Source organism: Peromyscus leucopus, chromosome 1, assembly GCF_004664715.2.
Source record: "Peromyscus leucopus breed LL Stock chromosome 1, UCI_PerLeu_2.1, whole genome shotgun sequence".
Taxonomy (NCBI): Eukaryota; Metazoa; Chordata; class Mammalia; order Rodentia; family Cricetidae; genus Peromyscus; species Peromyscus leucopus.
In genome coordinates this window covers 100,982,310-101,003,365 of record NC_051063.1, presented here as the reverse complement: position 1 = coordinate 101,003,365, position 21,056 = coordinate 100,982,310, and the positions used below count along the sequence as shown (strand labels likewise).

The window sequence follows — 21,056 nt, the reverse complement described above, 5'->3', positions numbered from 1 at the left end:
ATGTCTATAAATTCCTCAACAAATTATCAATATGTCTATCAATTTGTTCCATAAATTCCACTTCTTTTTTTTTTTTTTTTTTTTGTTTTTTGAGACAGGGTTTCTCTGTGTAGCTTTGTGCCTTTACTGGATCTCTCTCTATAGCCCAGGCTGGCTTCGAACTCACAGAGATCCACCTGGATCTGCCTCCCGAGTGCTGGGATTAAAGGAGTGCGCCACCAGCGCCCGGCAAATTCCACTTCTTAATTGACATTGGCAGTAAAGAAATTTAGATCTCAAAAAGTTATTTTTACTTCCATTTTTCTACAGTGGTATTCACAACAGCAATGACCTAAAAGTACCAGGTTTTCACTACAGAGAAATTGATAAAGAAAATAATGTATCCGAACAAATTTAATGTTATCCAGGCTTAGAATAGAAAATATTACCCTGTGTGTCATTGTGAATGACACAGAATTCATTGTGTTAAGTTGAGTAAACCAGGTAAAGAAAGATTAATGTTCCTTGGTATCATTTAAATTTTGAATTGTACAATATTTAATTGGGGGAAAGGAGGTTAAAGTGACTGTGAATGGAGGTTGTAGAATAAAGAAAATTGAAAAAATGTTTTTAAAAGTTAATACTTTCAAGCAATGTGTAACAGCCCAGCTATAGTTATTAAAATGTATATTATACAATGAAAATTACATGAGAGTCAAGTTACACACACACACACACACACACACACACACACACACACACACACACAAAGCACACACAAAGCACACATAAGTATAAATGGTAACTATGTACATAATTGACCAAGAGGATGTGAAATGAGTGGGCAACTTTCCTCCCTGGTACTACAGATGAGCACTTCACTCTCCTCAAGTCTTAAATGATCCCTAAGGAAATAGACTGGTTGAAGGAACACACCTGTTTTTGTTTTTGTTTTTTTGTTGTTTTTTTTGTTTTGTTTTTTTATGGAATCTCAGAAAGAGATAGGAGGCAATCTCAGGGGAATATGAACTTTTTGTTGACCATATCACAGTGCTTTCCTCTTGCCTGAATCATAAATCTATATAATTACTCTATTTCTGTTATACAACTGAAAAAGTTGTACTAATATGATTATAAACATATATACACATATATTAACACCAATTAATATAAAAAGAGAGCTGAATTTGATAAATATGAAGGAGGGATCTATGACAGTGTTTGGAGGGAGAAAAGAGAAGGGGAATTATGTTGTTGTGTTATAATCTCAAAAAACGAAAGAAATAGTTTTAAAGAGAAAACATAAGAATGTGGAATGATATTCTAAGAGGTTTTTCAAAAACCAAGAACATTGGTTTAATACTAATGCATTAACACAGCTACACCTTGTTTTAATGTTATTCAAAATCCCCGTTATAAATATCTATAATGTTCAGTAAAGAAAAACAGTCTGTAGATGAAATTCTAAACAGTCTTGTTAAATAAGAAACACAGAGCCAAATACAGAGTTAAAAGCCCAAGAGATCAGAGTACTAACAAATAGCCTTTAGCTTACCACTCGCTGCCGCCTTTCCCCTGAGAGAGAGAGAGAGAGAGAGAGAGAGAGAGAGAGAGAGAGAGAGAGAGAGAGAGAGACCTTCTTCTGTGTGACCTTTTTATTACCTTTCTGTTCTGCCTTCCTAATGGCTCTAAACCCAACCACATGACTTTCTCGCCACTTCCTGCCTATACAGACCAGGTCTCTAAGGTTGGTACTAGGATTAAAGGTTTGGGTTACCATGCTTGGCTGTGTCCTTGACCACACAGAGACTCTGCCTGCCATGTGATCAAATTAAGGGCATGTGCCACCACTGCCAGACTTCTGCTAATGGCTCGCTTTTCCCTCTGATCTCCAGGCAACTTTATTTATTAACATACAAATAAAACCACATTTCAGCACAAATAAAATATCACCATACACAAGACCTTGGGTTAGGTCCTCAGCTCCCCCCACCAAAAAAAAATCCATTTTACCCTAAACATGTCCACTCAGAGTTGTTTGTTGTTGTTGTATTTAGGTACAGGGAGCAATAAACAATTTTTTATGGTTTCAATTTTAACTCATATGAGATTTTAAAGTTAAAATACACTTCTGCTCAGCAAGGTAGAGTTAGATTTGTTTACAATTGTTTTGACTGTTCATACTTGAGGTCATTAATATAATTGCTTTACAAATGTTCTATTTCTGTTAGTTTTCAATAAAAACTAACAAGTTTCCCCTTTCCTTGATTTAATGACTCCTTTGCCCACTTTATTGATTTACTATAGCTTTGTTGCTTAATGATGTTAACCTGAATATAATACATATGCAACTTACCACAGTCTACCTTTAAGTGATATTATGATACAACACCAGTAGGAGTCTCTCATTTTTCAGGCCTTTGTGTTTTTGTGTGTGGAGTTTACATTTTAAACTCCAAGATAATTTGTTATTTATAATTTAATATTTAATTGTTCAAATAGTTAATTTAAATAAAAATAAAATATTACATATAATAAAAATTATTATTGATGACTGAGTCCAGAATCTTGTATATTCCAGCCAAGTTTTAAACCACAGCTGTTTTTCAGCCTTCTTATTCTTTTATATGTTTTTATTTATTTATTTTTTTTTAGTAAATTTATTTTACAACATCATTTAGTTCAACATAATAGCCACAGATTCCCCTGTTCTCCCACTCTCGCCCCCCTCCCCCTCCCCCCACCCCACCCCCATTCCCACCTCCTCCAGATCAAGGTCTCCCCCCAGGACAGGGATCGACCTGGTAGACTCAGTCCAGCCAGGTCCAGTCCCCCGCTCCCAGACCGAGCCAAGCGTCCCTGCATAGGTCCCAGGATTCAAACAGCCAACTCATGCAACGAGCCCAGGACCCGGTACCAACACACAGCTGCCTCCCAAACAGATCAAGCCAAATGACTGTCTCACCCGTTCAGGGAGCCTGATCCAGTTGGGGGCCCCTCAGCCTTTGGTTCATAGATCCTGTGCTTCCATTCATTTGGTTATTTGTCCCTGTGCTTTATCCAACCTTGGCTTCAACAATTCTCACTCATATAAACCCTCTTCTTTCTCACTAATTAGATTCCCAGTGCTCCGCCAGGGGCCCAGCCGTGGATGTCTGCATCCAGATTCCTCAGACCTTCCTTGGATGGGGTTTATGGCACAACTAACAGGGTGTCTGGCCATCCCATCACCAGAGTAGGTCAGTTCCTGCTGTCTCTAGACCATTGCCAGCAGTCTTTTGTGGGGGTATCTTTGTGGATCTCCGTGGGCCTCCCTAGCTCTCTGCTTCCTCCCCTTCTCATGTGGTCTTCATTTACCATGGTCTCCTATTCCTTGTTCTCCCTCTCTTTTCTTGATCCAGCTAGGATCTCCCACTCTCTTTCCCTCGACCGTTGCCCTTCATTGTTCCCACTCATGACGAGGCTGTTCATGTAGATCTCATCCATTTCTCCGTGTCTTTTTTGGGGTCTCATTTTCCAGGTAGCCTCACTGGTGATGTGAGTAGCAGTCCAGTCATCCTTGTTCCACATCTAGCATCTTCCTATGAGTGAGTACATATCATATTTGTCTTTCTGAGTCTGGGTCACCTCACTCAGGATGATTTTTTCTAGATTGATCCATTTGTCTGCAAACCGTATGATGTCATTGTTTTTCTCTGCTGAGTAGTATTCCATTGTGTATATGTGCCACAATTTATTTATCCATTCTTCAGTTGAAGGGCATCTAGGTTGTTTCCAGGTTTTGGCTATTACAAACAATGCTGATATGAACATAGCTGAGCAAGTGCTCTTGTGGTATGATTGAGCATTTCTCGGGTATATGCCCAAAAGTGGTATAGCTGGATCTTGGGGGAGATTGATTCCCAATTTTCTAAGAAAGCGCCATATTGATTTCCAAAGTGGTTGTACAAGCTTGCATTCCCACCAGCAGTGGAGGAGAGTTCCCCTAGTTCCACAACCTCTCCAGCATAAAGTGTCTTCAGTGTTTTTGATCTTAGCCACTCTGACAGGCGTAAGGTGGTATCTCAGAGTTGTTTTGATTTGCATTTCCCTGATGATTAGGGATATGTGAATGCTCGTGTATCTAACTGTATGTCCCAGTGTATCACAGGACATATGAGGACATCAGAAGACAGCCTTGGGTGTCAGTCCTTTCCTAGCACTTTGTTTAAGACAGGGTCTCTTGTTGCTTACCACTGCATGTATCAGGCTAGTTGGCCTGCAAGATTCTAGAGATTTTCCCATCTCCATCTTCCATCTTGCCATAGGAGTATTCAAAAGAGAAACTTACAGAACTTATCCTCACACTGTGTAGTAAACATTTTGTCTATGCAGCCACCCCCTCACACCCTCCACTTTTTACTTTTTTTTTAGATATTTGAGAAATTAATACAGTGTACTTTTATCATATTTGCCATCTTCCCCCAACTCCTTGCAAATCCATACCCTACTTCATTCTCACTCAATGAAATGCCCTTTCTCATTTTGAATCCATCAATTACAGTTTATGCTATGCCTACATTCTTGTATAATGGCCTTCAACCAGAGAGTGATCAACCTATAAGGACCACACCTCTATGAAGACTGACTCTTCCTCTCCGAGAAGCTATTAATTGCAAATCACCCCTTGGCTAAGAATTAATGCACATTTTTAAATAATAACTCTTATCTTCTTTTAAGAATTTATATTTACTCATTTTATTTTATGTATGAGTGTTTTGCCTGCAGGTATTTATATGCATGACAGGTGCTTGATGACCACAGAGGTCCAAAGAGAGTATCAGATTCTCTGGCACTGGACTAATTAATGGCTGTGTGTCACTATGCAGATGTGAGGAATCAAATGTAGATCTCTACAAGATCACCAAGTGTTCTTAACTGCTGAGTCAACACTCCAGACCCTCTTTTAACTGTTAAGATGCCCAGGCTAACATTGAATTCACAAGCCCAGGTTGACTTTTGACCTGTTATCCTTTTATTACATATTCCAAATAGCTACACGATAAGTCATGTTTCATAGGTTATATTATGCTACATTTATCATACATTCTTTTAAATTTGTTGTTACATTTTGAGATTAGCATGTATAATTAATTGTGACTAATTACTATAATGCAAGGTGGTAGAGCTTTCATCAATATCACATCTGTCTTAAATAAGACAAAATGTTATTGAGGGAAAGCAGAACTTCTTTCATTGATTATTTTTATCATGTTGGTTCAAAGTTTTGAATTGGAAAAATAGGCAAGTTCTTTAATGGATGAAGAACTAAGTTTGGTGGTAAATGCACAAAAAGTGTATCCTTCTACACTAGGATATATGTGTTGTTCATTTCTGTGTTTCACAAGAATTTTATAAAAACATTTAAAAAATAAAACTGGAGTTTTAAAAAAAAGTGGGTTCTTCATATAGAATACACAGCTTTTACTGGGTTTTACACACTGAAAAATCTATCATGTCAAGTATATTTAGACAATTCACAGTCACTGTTTTTATTCTTCTAGTTGAATAATTACCACAATATTTGAAGCAAGTTTCTACACACACACTTATTAATTTTCCTCATCTATTTTTGTATTTTATAGATTTAGTTGCACATTTTAAGCATTTTAGTATTTTTCCATTTATATCCTTTTAAAATATTTTATGGTTGCCCTGGAGTTATCAATATGCAAATAAAAAAAATCATCATTATCCATTGTAAATATCAGTACACTGTAGCTCAGGCAGAGGGGAACCATATGATAGAGATCCTCTTTCTAATCCTTTACAAATTTATAATGATAATTCTTCATATTCTTGTCTTATTACTTACAACCTTATGATTAAGATTGCTTTGAATGATGTATTGCACACTAAATAAAGAATAAGAAAAAACAAACATTTTACATCTAATTAGTTTATTTTTATTTCATTTCTCACTAAACATGGATTCATATTTTTGACATCTCCATTTTTCTTACATCAGAAATCTGTTTATAATATTTGTGCAGCAAAACATTAAGCCTCAGGTCAGATGGTCTCCAACCATTTCGACCTGACTTTGGTATTTCTGTGTTTCTGGTCTGTACATTTTCATGGAAGTAATTTGAAACATATTTTTTTTCTAATAAATTGAAGAAACATCATCATTAGCTTTAGATATTTTTCAAATTGATTTTCAGGCTTTAAGGATAGGAGTCATGATTTCAATACATACTATATGATGGAAATAAAATAGCACAATGAATATACTCTTCAGGAAAGTCTTCCTACATACCTGAATATTACTACAGAGAAGTTCAGATATAGAGTATGAGAAGTACATAGTTATAAATATATAAGATAAAAATGTGAAATAAATGATACAGTTCTACAAAGAGTTTGTCTAAAATAATACATTATAAAATATAGCATCTTAAAATGTCTATTAGAAGTATTAGTTAAGTCAGAATAAAATGTTGAAACCAGAAATTAACTATTGTTATTGTTCACAAAACAAAATCTGCTAAAATCAGTTTTATGGTAATGTTTTACTTTTCAGAAAGTTTCTTGTGTGTAAAGAAAAGATCTATCACTCGATCCCTTATCTGTTTGGTCTTGACACCGTACACCACTGGATTAACAGCAGAAGGTACTAAGAGGTACACGCTTGCAACAATGATGTGAACACTTGGAGGTACCTTCTTGCCAATACGGTGAGTTAGGAAACTAAACAGTGCAGGTGTATAGGAGACAAGCATCGTGCAGACATGTGCAGCACAAGTGCCCAGGGCTTTAGAGCGGGCATTCTGGGAAGATAGTCGGAACACTGCCTGGAGGATTTTTACATAAGATGTAGCTATGAGTCCTAGGTCCACTGTTATTACTGAAAGGGCCACTGAGATTCCATATGCTCTGTTAATGAGAGTGTTGGCACTGGCCAACTTCACCACAGCCATGTGTTCACAGTAGGCATGATGGATGATGTATTTTGTGTTATAGGGCAGCCTCTTAATGAGAAGAGGACATGGCAAAACCATGAGCACACCTCTGATCAGGCCAACTAGACCGAGTTTAGTCACCATAGATGTTGTCAGGATTGATGCATAATGAAGGGGAATACAAATGGCCACAAAGCGATCAAATGCCATGGTTACTAGGATGGCTGACTCCATGATGCAAAGTGTATGGATAAAATACATTTGTGTTAGACAGACATCAAAGTCAATCCAATGTGCATCAAACCAGAAGATGCCAAGCATCTTCAGAGCTGCAGAAGAGGCAAGACACATGTCATTCGTTGCCAGCATGCAAAGGAAGAAATACATAGGCTGGTGGAGACTGGGCTCTAGCTTGATAGTAGCAATGATTATGCTGTTCCCCAGCAAGGTCAGAACAAAGAGGAGACAAACAGGGATGCCAATCCAGCAGTGAAAGTTTTGTAACCCAGGAATACCAACCAAGAAGAAAGATGCAATCTGTTGACGTGTAGCATTGACTGCCATGATAAAACCCAGTGGGCTGTATGTGTAGCAGAAAATACCAAGAGTAATACTCTATAAACAGAAAAGGGCATTGTAAATTCTTCCTTGATCCAGAGTCACTTGAAAATAATTTCCCAGGACTGAATAAACCAAGCCTCTGAAAATGCTAAGGTAGATGCCTTCATGCTTTAAGATTCAGCCTTTCAATCTGAAAGGAAATGCATTTATTCATTACTTTTTGAGTTTCAAGACTTACTTCAATTTTACTCATTTTCCTTCTGCAGTAGTGGATCAGTAATAAACTTTTATATCTTGGTTACTGCTGGTGATTTTCTTCCCAAGAAACTAAATAAAATGCAGAAAATGATGTGAAAATGCTCACAAATAGATCTTACTTACATGTGTGAGGACATTCTATCATTTTAAATTTATAATTTTATCCTAGTGTAACTAAATATTTAGACATTCCAATAGGATCTGATGAGAACAAAGAATATAAAATTCTAGACATAAATCCTTTATCACTCTTCAAAAATAAAGTCAAGCAAATTTCATCATATTGCCAACAGGAAAACCATATATTTCCAATTCAAAATTGTGTGACCCTTCAGAGTATAAAATAAAAAAAAAAAATACCATGAGCATAACAAGTTGATGGAAAAGGGCTTAAAAACACAAATGAGAAAAATAAAAGCTGGCTAGTCCTTTCAAAATTGATTTTCCTGGAATGATTACTGATTTTCTACCATTAGGTCATAGACAACCTTCCTTGTGTAAGGCAGATAGATCTTCCACACGCTGTCATGTGAAACTGTCAAATGTGGGAAATTTCATGGATGTTTGTAAACTAACAATGGCCTCGTGTTATATCTATTTAAGAAGATTAAGTTCTTAAAAAGATAGTTTGAGCTGGACAGTGATCTCTGTGAGTTCAAGGCCAGTCTGGTCTACAGAGTGAGTTCCAGGACATCCAGAGCTACACAGAGAAACCCTGTCTCGACCAAAAAAAAATGGCTTGGTGAATATAAGCACAAAAAATGAAGACATAGAAAGATACATAGTCAAATATTCAAAATTGTTGCTTGTAAGGCCATGATTTAGCAATAAGCCCAGTCAGCCTGTAGAGCCACAAATGTGTAGATGAGCCCTTCTTCTAATTCGAGTGCCCACCCTGTCTAGTGACTAGAAGGCTGAAAGACTCATCAATTCAGGGTTTCATCTCAGCAGCAAGCACAGATTCTTAGGCTTCTCCTCTCACAGTGTTCTTTAGCTTATAACAGTCATCCTGAATCATTCTTCTTGGAATTAGTTTCAACCTAGATACAAAACTGTGGAGTATTACCTGCACTCTTCATAACAGAGTTTTATTCACATAATGCTCTGGAAAGTCTTCCTTGCCTAAACGTTTGAAGAGGACTTATGAGGAGACAAGCTGTGTTACCGTACATATCTTTAAAAACTTCCACTCTGGGGTGATGCAAATGTGTTTCTAAAATGTTCTTACTAAAGAAGTAAGACTGTTTCCAGTTTGGGGAATAAATCATGGTTTAAATTTAAATAATAATTTAGAGCCAAAATTACCACTGAAGCTTAAAGCCCAGGGGATAAGAAATTAAAGCAAAAATATATAAATGTGAAACTTTCAATTACAGATGGGTTTTCTATATTTACCAAACATTTGCTATTTATGAGTCCCTCCAATGACTTGCCTTGGGAAAGGCATTAACCGAAGATCCATACTTGATCTGATTCTGGAAGACTTAAACTCATAAAAGGCTGATTGGAGCTTAGAGGATATCATGCTAAGCAGGAAGTTGTGACTGTAAGATCACCTAGAATTTAGAATAGAAAATTTTCTAAAGAGTATAAATATAATTCTTTCTTTTCATTAAAATCTAATCATTTGATTCTGGTAAGTTCACTTTCATGAAGACAGCATGGCTGCCTTATACCTAGAAAAAGAGGAAAATTGACTTCTTCTAAGAAAAGCTTCTTGGCAGAGCTCAAAAAGCACAGACATGCAGCTCACACTAGGAGAGTGATCTGCTTACCCCATTGGCCCATGAACATTATATATCTCCCTCCCAGGCTTACTGTGAATGGAATCCCCTGCAGTATAATTTTCAGCACATAGACAGTTGTCAGGACTACTCTGACCTCTAACATCTATTGACACAATTTTCTTCATTTTAAACTCAAAACATACTGGATTGCTTCATAGAGCCTGAGTAGTGACATTGTTTCTAAATCTCTGGGCACAGTCCATAGCCTGGAACTCTTGTGTTGAGAGCAGCTAATTCATGTGGAACATTGTAGCACTTTGATGCAGCTTTCCTTTAATGTACTGCCTATTTTATTTTAATGTGTCATGATAACACACATAAAGATATGCAAAGCTGGATTAATTTTAATTCGTACATTTTATCAATCATAGATAACTTTTTGATTCTGCTAGTGGTCATAACTTAGTGTCTGGTGTCAGTATTTTTCATTAGGAATTACATGCTAAGGCATGCACAAAAATCCACTAAAGGCACAGTAAATACTTACAAATCAGAACTTGTATCATCTTCTTCAGTTTCAGAAGAATTAAGTGATTTTTTTCCATCCTACATCTGAATTACCTATTGTTCCACAGGTAATGATTTATTCAAAGGTATTTCCAATCTCCATTCACTTCAATTTCCTCCACGGACTGGCTCTTGTCCAAATTATTTCTACAATGATTTACACAGCTAGAAATAATCCTGCAACAAAAATTGTCAATATTCTTCCTGAGCAATAAAACATTCCATAATATTTGTTTCCTTGCTACCAAATCAAAATAATCAAATTCCCATTTGCTTCATCTAGATATGCAATGCCAGTGGAATCTGTATGGATCCGCCTTTCCCATTTGATTTTATTTCCTTATCTTTAATGTTGTCTTATGTTTTGTGAGACCAGGGAATAATTATTTCCTCCACAGGAGAACATATGATCAAGTTAGTGTCTAGGGCTGATAATGTATTATCCCAATACTCAGGAGGCCCCTCAGATTCAGAGTAGGTGCCCTCCTTGGGGGATGTAACAGTAAAGTGAAACGAGGATTGGGACAGCTTGAAACACACAGCAATGCAAATGTTCCTCAATATTGCTTTGTTAACCCTGCGCACTCCAAGCTCTGGTGTAATTTGTGAATTTGTCCTTTCCAGAGCAAATCTTTGGTGTCTGTACAGTCAAATCTTAAAACTTAAAGGTCAAACAAATATATCATTTGGGGAACTCTGTGATATCACTAGGAATAGGTCAAGGTAATTATGTAAACTTTACTTTTACTCTATATCTTATGCTGTCTAGGAATTTCATATATAGGGTGTTCTAAGAAGATTCAGACCCCTGTTCCTTTAAATCTTCCTCTATACTCAACCACTTTCCCCTACCAACTCCATGTGCTTTGTTTTAATACTGGAGGAGTCCGTTTAATGCTCTCTGCATGTGCATTAATGTAAGACAATCTTTTAGAACATGGCTTTTTTTAGATCACATCTCTGAAGGAAACTCACTCTTCCTCAGAGTTGGTACTGCTTGGGCCTCTCTCATGCACACTGGTGGGTAGGTCTTACACACACAGTCCCAGCCACTATGAGTTCATATATCCGGTGGTCTTTTTATTCCCAACAAAAAAGATTTTGCTGATGGTGATGGTGCCTACTACCTTACAGTTTTTCCTCCCTCTCTTCCGTGATGATGCCTCGGCCTTTGAAAATGAATGTAATATAGATACTCCAACTAAAGCTAAGCAGAGTGCACAGTCTCTTATTCACTACATCTTGAATAGTCACTGGGTTTTTTAGTAATTGCCATGTACTGCAAATTGAAGCTTCTCTAGTGAGGGTTGAGTGATACACTGATATTTAGTTAAAAAGACAAGAAAGAAGGCAGCATTTTTACTATATCCACTTAGCATAATTATAATATTATATTCTCTCTTATGAGTTATACATCCATGGGGCTGTTGGCACAGTTAATGGTGCCAGGCACAAATTCTATATTAAATTCAATCCAAAGGTGGTTGGCTACTGCCATAACATTTGTGCTATTATTGCACAATTGAGCATATCTTGCCAGGCAGGTCTTATCATAGTCTTCAGGGTTCATATCCTCATAAGACTTTTGTTTATTTTTACCCCATAGTATCATAAAGAGAAACTTCTGGCTCTAAAAAAGCTATCCAGCGGGGGGAAATGCCTCCAGGTAGAACTAGTTTGATTTCTCTGTGTCCTATGTCTATGGCTCATATACTTGATGTCTTCATGGAAGGATCTCACTGTCAAGGTTTGGAGGGTAACCAAGAGCAATGGCAATAGCCTGTAGTATTTGAAGAGGTCCATGGGATCCCTTTGACCAACAACTCAAACATAGGTATCACATACCTGGAAATAGGCTTTTATTTGATAGAATATCGTATCTGGGGAAAGCATTGTAACATTATTATCAGGTAGTTTCTAAAACTCCACCCAACCCTCACAGTTTTACAGTTTCAGATCTTACATTTATGGCTATAATGCATTTGAATTGCTTCTTGTGTGTGATGTATGATATGGGTCCTATTTGAAAATCTAGATACCTGAAGAAAATCAGCATTTTATTTGGAAAACTATATCTGTCCACTTACAGGAATTCATGCTTGGACAGTTTTTTAGAGGTTGTATTGATGGCAGACTATTTTCTTAGAATAATCATTATGTTTCCAAAACTTGGAGTTTCAAGATGATCTCAGTCTCTTTCTATCCTTAATATCTTCTTGAAAGTGAATTACTCAGGCATTTACTTTAAACAAAATTAACTTTCTCACAACTCCTTTCCTTCTTTCTAACCTCATGCCACCAATTTCTGCCTCTCTTACACTCTTCACTCTTATTTCTGCTACTCTGATCTCCTTAGACTGTATATTAGTTGGAATGCATAACAAACAGCCTGGTCTATTCTGATGGGCAGTCTCCAGTAGAATTAATCATCACAATTTCTCATTATAAGCTTCAATGAATATAATTTCTACCTTTCCAAAGCCATGTGTAGATTATCTGAGCTACAGACCAAATAAATTCTTATCTTCATGCCAATTATCTTTATTCTCAGAATCCTGTCTTCAACATCTGACAGAGTTTTAAATGACGCTGTAGATAAAAGTGGGAAACAGCTTTCCCCTTTCTAATTCACTTTGGCAGCAGATCCATGAGTCCCTGTCTTTGTGATATTGAGATCCTCAGAATCTGAAGTGCCTTCTCCTCTATCTTCGACTGTTTTGATTTCTAGATTTGTCCCCACCCCAATCTTAGACTGTTCTAATTGGGCATCTTTTCTTTATGTTAATTTGCACTTCTGATCAGTACAGTACTTTCCATTGATGTTTTTATTTAATATATTGATGAGTAAGTGATCAATATAATTAAACACAGATAAATAGGAAACCAGATCGTAAATCTGGAAATATGGATTTAAAAAAGGAAGAGATATGCTCTCACATAGTCTTGAGATTTGAGGGAGATAATTTCTTCTATTTCTTTTTTTTTAATTTCTTCTATTTCTTTGGAGTTTCAACTTTATTTTTCCTAAAATATGTCCCTTAGTGGGGAATGGAAAAATAGAATTAGATTTTTGCTTCATCTAAGCATCTTTAAAAGGGAAATATTCACAGACTAAGTTCTAAGGATTTTAGTTCTGGAGACATGAGTTATGTCATATATCCCATGACATCTTAAATGACATGTTACTAACTTTCCCTATATACCCTCCAATATATCAATGCCTGCTCTTCAGTCTGCTGTCCAAATCCCTTTTACCTGTACTAAGCTTACAGTCTAAGTTCCATTGGAGACACTTACTGACCTGGTCATTCATCTTTTGCTCATAGGTGCCACTGATATGACTATGGAATGTATTGAGGTAAACACTGTTTCATCAGGTCATACACAAAATTAAACAACAAAGAATTCTTCTTTCAAGAGTTTCTCCCTAAGGTCCAATTCTGCTTCTTCTAGCCTCTTTCTCTACTGCCTTGAGGATTTGGTACTTTGAAATAATAGCTGCCAAGTTTTTCTCCTACATGTTGGTTTAAAGACTATCTTTTTTTTTTTTTTTTTTTTTTTTTTTTTTTTTTTTTTTTTTTTTTTTTTTTTTTTTTTTTTTTTTTCCTTGCTCACAGTGAGCATTTAATAATTGGTTGCTCTTCTGCACAGTTTTCTAAACCTGATCCTCAGTCTTTCCTTCTTTTGTCCCCTTCCATCTCTCTCTCCCTATTCCTACCCTTTCTTCTCCTTCTCTTGTCCTCCTTCACCTTCTCCACATCACTCCCCTCCTCCTGCTGACCCTTCCTCCCTCTTTCACACCCCACCCCTTGCCACTGACTCCTCTGTTCATGACATTGATTGTTTTTTTTTTTTCTTTCTTTTTTTTGTGATATATATTTTTTATTTTACAATACCATTCAATTCTACATATCAGCCATGGGTTCCCCTATTCTCCCCCCTCCCACGCCCTCCCCTTACCCCCAGCCCACCCTCCATTCCCACCTCCTCCAGGACAAGTCCTCCCCGAGGACTGTGATCAACTTGGTAGACTCAGTCCAGGGAGGTCCAGTCCCTTCCTCCCAGACTAAGCCAAGTGTCCCTGCATAAGTTCCTGGTTTCAAACAGCCAATTCATGCATTGAGCACAGGACTTGGTCCCACTGCCTAGATGCCTCCCAAACTGATCAAGCCAATCAACTGTCTCACCTATTCAGAGGGCCTGATCCAGCTGGGAGCCCTCAGCCTTTGGTTCATAGTTCATGTGTTTCTATTCATTTGGCTATTTTTTTTCAATAATTGAGTAAAACTGAAATTTATTATAAGCCACAGTCGTCCTAGGGACCTCCATGCTATATATATATATATATAGCCTTTATGGTTCTATGGGTTGTGGTCTGATTGTTCATTTTATATCTAGAATCCACCAATGAGTGAGTACATACCATAACTGTCTTTCTGGGTTTGGGTTACCTCACTCAGGATGATTTTTTCTAGTTCCATCCATTTGCCTGCAAATTTCATGCTTTCATTGTTTTTCTCTGCTGAGTAGTACTCCATTGTGTATATGTACCACATTTTTTTTCATCCATTCTTCCGTTGATGGGCATCTAGGCTGTTTCCAGGTTCTGGCTATTACAAATAGTGCTGCTATGAACATAGATGAGCATGTATCTTTATGGTATGTATCAGCATTCTTTGGGTATATGCCCAAGAGTGGTATGGCTGGGTCTTGAGGTAGTTCGATTCCTAATTTTCTGAGAAACCGCCATACTGATTTCCACAGTGGTTGTACAAGTTTACATTCCCACCAACAGTGGAGGAGTGTTCCCTTTGCTCCACATCCTCTCCAACATTGGTTGTCATTGGTGTTTTTGATCTTAGCCATTCTAACAGGTGTAAGGTGGTATCTCAGAGTCGTTTTGATTTGCATTTCTCTGATGATTAAGGATGTTGAGCATTTCTTTAAATGTCTTTCAGCCATTTGTAGTTCTTGTTTTGTGAATTCTCTGTTTAGCTCTTTAGCCCATTTTTTAATTGGACTGTTCAGTGCTTTGATGTCTAGTTTCTTGAGTTCTTTATATATTGTGGAGATCAATCCTCTGTCAGATGTGGGATTGGTGAAGATCTTTTCCCAATCTGTTGGCTGTCTTTTTGTCTTATTGACTGTGTCTTTTGCCCTGCAAAAGCTTCTCAGTTTTGAGAGGTCCCATTTATTAATGGTTGTGCTCAGGGTCTGTGCTGTCGGTGTTTTATTTAGGAAATGGTCTCCAGTGCCAATGCGTTCAAGAGTGCTTCCTATTTTCTTTTCTATTAAGTTTAGTGTAACTGGATTTATGTTTAGGTCTTTGATCCACTTGGACTTGAGTTTTGTGCATGGTGACAGATATGGATCTATTTGTAATCTTTTACATATTGACATCCAGTTATGCCAGCACCATTTGTTGAAGATACTTTCTTTGTTCCATTGTATAGTTTTGGCTCCTTTGTCAAAAACCAGGTGTTCATATGTGCATGGATTAATGTTAAAGACTATCTTTACCAACAGGAAAATATTTAATTTTCAATGTCATGTAGAGTTAGGAAAGACAACAAAGGGTAGATGACTTTTTAGGTCCAGACTTCTAGAGAATTTCTAGGACCTTGGAGCCCCTTATCTCCAGTCAAGCAGAGGTGAACACAGGGTCATAGAAAATTTCATTTTAAAAGTTTCATTATACTGGGCCTACCTGTTTTGTCACACAAGACAAGGCTTCACAAGGAATATCTGAAACCATGTCATATTTTTTGTCTTGGACATTTTCTCATTCTGTTGTTTTTATTTTGTTGTATTTACCAATAAAGAATCTGGAGTCAGATAGTGGTAGGAAAATCTGCTAGATCAGGGAAGCTGATAAGCAACTAGTTGACCTTTTTGTGCTAGAGACCCAGCAAGCAAGTCTCTCTACTTGTCCCAAGCCAAAAAGACACACAAATCTATGAGTTTCTTCTTACCCCTTCCTACGCATCTCTCTATCCAACCTCCTGGGTCCTTTGTGCTCTCTATGGTTAGTTTTTATCAGTCTGTGGATATGTCCCCTAATCCAAGGTTAATTTTATTAACACAGTTTCAGAATTTCACAGTGCATTCAAATATCCCTCAACACCATTCTGTCTCTTCAGTATAAGGAACAACAAAAGGAAATAGAGGCATTTTGGCTGTTGTCAGTCATATGTATTTTTAGACATATCAATTTATAGACATTACATAAATGCCATTATCCTGCCCAGGAGTGTGATGTGCCTATTCAGGCAACACAAATTGGATTCGGTAGGTTTGAAAGAATGGTGTATGCATATGTGTGTTCAAAAAAAAATTAATGAAAAAAGAGGCCATGAATTGGAATTTGGAAAAGAGGAAGGAAAGGAATATAGAAGGGTTTGGAGGGAGGAAAGTTAATGGGAAAATTATGTAATAATATTATAATTTCAAAAAATTAAAGAAATAATTTTAAGTAAAATAAATGAAAAAGAGAACAAAAAGTTGGACTAGTAGGAAATAGCAAGTATGTCTGGTTAGACTTTGGTGGTCAAAACACCAAAATATATCATATGAAATTCTCAAAGCATCAATAAAAATATTTAAAAATACTATTCTTTTAATATTCTTAATAGAAACAGTCTTCAATGTCATTGTATATAAAAAAATAAAAGTACAGATTTTTTCATTTGATGTGGGATAGATAGATCCACTGAATTTATTCTAAGAAAATAAATATCTTTTTTTAAAGTTTTGGTTTTTATTTTAATTTTTGAAATATTTTCATAATTTTATATTAGAATTATATCAATTACATCTCCCTTTTCTTCCCCAAAAGCTCCTGTATATCCCTCACTCTCTTTCAAATTGAAGGGCTCTTTTTCTTTAATGTTGTTATATGTGTATACATATATTCCTAAATATATTAATGTAACCTCCTCAGTCCATATAATGTTACTTATATGCATGTTTTCAGAGCTGAGCATTTGGTATTGGATAAGCAATCAGTATATACTTCTCTGGAGAAGACCATTTCTCCATCTTTCAGCATTCCTTACTTGTTTGAAGGTTTGAGGGCTCATGATCTCCTCCACCTCTCCACATTAGCATCTCTTTTTGAGTCATCCATGTTCAGGTATGTTTAGGCAGCCATATTGGTGAGATGTCATGGGTGCAGCTTTTGACACTTTTAGAAAACTCAATGAATGTCACAACAAACTTTCTGTTCCTCTGGCTCTTAAAATCTCTCCCTCCTCTTTTCCGCTGGGATCCCTGAGACTTAGGAGTAAGAGTCATGTTGCAGATGTATCAGTTAGGACTCTGCTCCACAACTCTGAATTTTGATCTTGTATAGTTTTCTCTTATGGTCTCCTACTGTTGTTGTAAAGAGACGTTTCCTTGATGAGGAATGAAAACTACACATATCTGTGGGTATAAAAGTATATATTTAGAATGTAGTTAGGGGTTATGCTGGTTTAGAAAGGTCATGGTTGGAAGTTCTCCTCCATGATCCATGGCTTTACTAGTCCTGGTGAGTTGGCTAAGTTTCCAATACCTGAAATAGTTTCCTGCCTGTTGAATGGGTCTTAAGTCCAAGTAGAGAGCTGTCATTTTCCATCAAGGTATTCACGTCACTGCCGCATCCTTAGAGTTACAGTGCTGTGCTGGTCATTGCTATGGCTCATGAGCACATTAGAAGAACAACAGTGGCTACTTCCAGCCTTTGGAAATTTACCCAGTACCTTCCAGTATGATTAAAGTTTTCCCTGAGGGAAGAGGATTTTTGGGGGGATAGCTTTCCATGTATCCCAGATGTACCTCAAACTTGCTATGTAGATGAGGATGATCTTGAACTCCTGGTCCTCCTGCTTTCACATCTCAAGTGGTGGGAATGCAGATGTGCAGTACCATATCAAGTTTTATAAGATGATGAGGATTGAAGCGAGGGCATATACATGCTGGGAAAGCACTCGCCTTACTGAGGTTTATCTTAGCCAGGATAATTTTCATGTTATTGATGATGCTACAATTTAGATTGTCCATATCTTAGAAAACATTTAAAATAAAATAAAAGAGACAAAGTCAGAATAATCAAGAATGCACACAGATATCCAGGCCTCTTCAAATTTCAACCATCAATTTACTCAAAATGGTACTTTTATTAAATAAAATCTTATCTGGAAAATCTTGTAATATGGTAATTAGAACCATGTTAGCTTGCCCTGTATAAAGAATAAACTAGAATAAAAGGAAAAATACAACTTTTACACAAAAATACAAACATATATCCAAGTTATACAAGCAAACATAAAACAAGAAGTAATTCATTAACGGACTGATCAGATATGATATTTGTTTTTATCATTTGGTTGGTTTGTTGGTTGGTGTCTTATTTAGTGTTACTATTTCTGGGGTTAAAACACCATAACCAAAGCAACATGGGGAGGAAAGAGTTTATTCACTTACTCTTCCACATCACTGTTTATCATTGAAAGAAGTTAGGACAGGAGCTTAAACAGGGTAGGAACCTTGAGGCAGGAGCTGATGCAGAAGTCATTGAGGGATGATGCTTATTGGTTTTTTCAGCCTGTCTTCTTATAGAACCCGGGATCACAATGTCAGGGATGACACCACTCACAATGAGCTGGGCACTTCCCCATCAAACACTAAGAAAAGGCCTTACAGCCAGATACTATGGAACATTTTCTCAACTGAAGCACTTCCTTTCAGATAACTCCAGCTTGTGAAAGGATGGCATAAAACTAGTCATCACAGTTACTGTTGTTCAGATTTTTTCTCTAAGTTATTCATAAATTCCAGAAGTTCTGCAAAATTATCACCATTTTGTGACATGGCCAGGATAACAGAGTCCAGAGATAGGGTGCAGAGATACAAAGAGAATTGAATGACTCAGCACTCAATGTTACAGTATGATGCTAGTATTTTTTCTTAATTCTTTTCTTTCTTTATTAAGAAATTTTTTATTCATTTTACATACCAACCACAGATAATCCTCTCATCCCTCCTCTTGCTCCCCACAGCCTTCCCCCCAATCCACCACCCATACCCTCCTCCGAAAAGGTAAGGCCTCCCAAGGGGAGTCAACAAAGCCTGGTACATTCAGTTAAGCCATACCAAGCCCCTCCCCTGCCTTCATCCAGTAACTGATAGAAGCAGATGCAGAGATCCACAGCCAAGCACCAGGCTGAGCTCCAGGAGTCCAATCGAAGAGAGAGAAGAGGAATTCTACGAGCAATGGGTATCAAGATAATGATAGGGAAATGTACAGAGACAACCAAACCAAAATAGTAGGAACTCATGAACTTTAGACCAACAGCTGTAAAACCTTCATGGGATTGGACTAGGCCCTCTGCATATGGGAGACAGTTGTGTAGCTTGATCTATTTAAAGGGCCCCTGACAATAGGATCAAGATCTATCCCTGGTACATGAGCTGGCTTTTTGGAGCCCATGATGCCATTACTTTATGTTGCTAATAAGAGTATGCTTGGTAACTTTTTTAAAAAAAAATCATTTTGAATCACAGTTACAGGTTCCTTTATATGTTTTTAATTGAAATATAATTACAGAACTTCCTTCCTTTCCTGCCTCTAGAACCGCCCAGCTACCTTCCCTCAACCGCATCCCATGTCCCTCACTCTCTAGTTGATTGTCTCTCTTTCTTTGTCTATATTTGTTGGGCATATGCGCATATTCACAGACACACAAATACATGCTCTAATTTGTATATATTTGAAAATTGTTTTTGTCCTGTTGAGTCCTTTTTTGTTGTTTGTGTCTATATGGTTTCAAGGCTGACCAATCTGCACTGGACAAACAACAGTGGAGTTCAACCCTAAGAGAGGCTAATTCTCCTTCCACCAGAAGTTGTTAATTGCCTGTAGTTTGCTGTCTAGGTATGTTGTAGATGTAATTCTGAATGGTTTTATTAAATAAGAAACACAGAGCCGAATGCAGAGTTAAAAGCCGAGATCAGAGAGCAGTAGCCAAAAGCTGAAACCACCTTCTTACTACCCGATGCCGCTGTGGTCCTTCCCCTGAGAAAGAGACCTACTTCCTGTGTGTCTATCTTTTTATTGACTTTCTGTTCTGCCTTCTCATTGGTTGTAAACACAACCACATGACCTCCTCATCACTGCCTGTCTATACAGACCTCCAGGTCTCTATGGTTGGTATTGAGATTATTAAAGGTGTGTGTCTCCATACTGTATCCTTGAACACACAGAGATCTGCCTGTCATGTGATTGGGATTACAGGCATGTGCTACCACTGCCAGACTTCTGCTAAATGGCTTGATATTAGCTCTGACCCCCAGGCAACTTAATTTATTAACATATAAATAAAATCACATTTCAGCACAAATAAAATATCACCATAGTATGTGATCCTGCAAAAATTTCTCCTTCCATGTTAATTGTAGACAAATTTCTAAATGGTCTTATTAAATAAAAAACATGGAGCCAAATATAGGGGTGAAAGCCTTAAAGAAAAATCAGGGAAATAGGGAAAGCCACAGCTAACCTTACCTCACCAACTTGGCAGCTTCCAAATGTGAGTTACTTCCTGTCTACCCACGCCTTTATTGCCTTGCTGTTCTGCCCTCTTATTGGCTCCCTTAGGCCAGCTACCTCACTTCCTCTTCCTACACCACTCTGTCACTTTCTGTCTGTCTGTATAGACCTCCAAGTCTCTATGGTTGGTACTGGGATTAAAGGCATGTGTCACCACACTTGGCTCTGTTCCCTAGTGTGGCCTTGAACACACAGAAATCCTGCCTGCTAAATTAAAAGATTAAGGGTGTGTGCTACTGCTGCCTGACTTCTTTGTTTACTTAAAATGGCTTATTTCCTCTGATCTCCAGGCAAGCTTTATTTATTAAAGCACAAATAAAATATCACCACAGATAATATGTCCATTTATATATCTATTGCTTATATCTTGTTTATACAGCCATTTCTATGGGAGATTTTCACAAAAACTTCTGGTATTCTTGTATTTCTGGTGTT

The 21,056-nt window shown here is 37.3% G+C and overlaps 1 protein-coding gene across 1 annotated transcript; it reads right to left on the bottom strand.

The window, feature by feature from the left end:
* Nucleotides 1–6,530: 6,530 nt before the first annotated feature.
* On the bottom strand, nucleotides 6,531–7,484 carry LOC114706575 (putative olfactory receptor 52P1). The gene has a single exon (XM_028889029.1). The coding sequence runs from the start codon at nucleotides 7,482–7,484 to the stop codon at nucleotides 6,531–6,533; it is 954 nt and encodes a 317-aa protein (XP_028744862.1).
* Nucleotides 7,485–21,056: the final 13,572 nt, after the last annotated feature.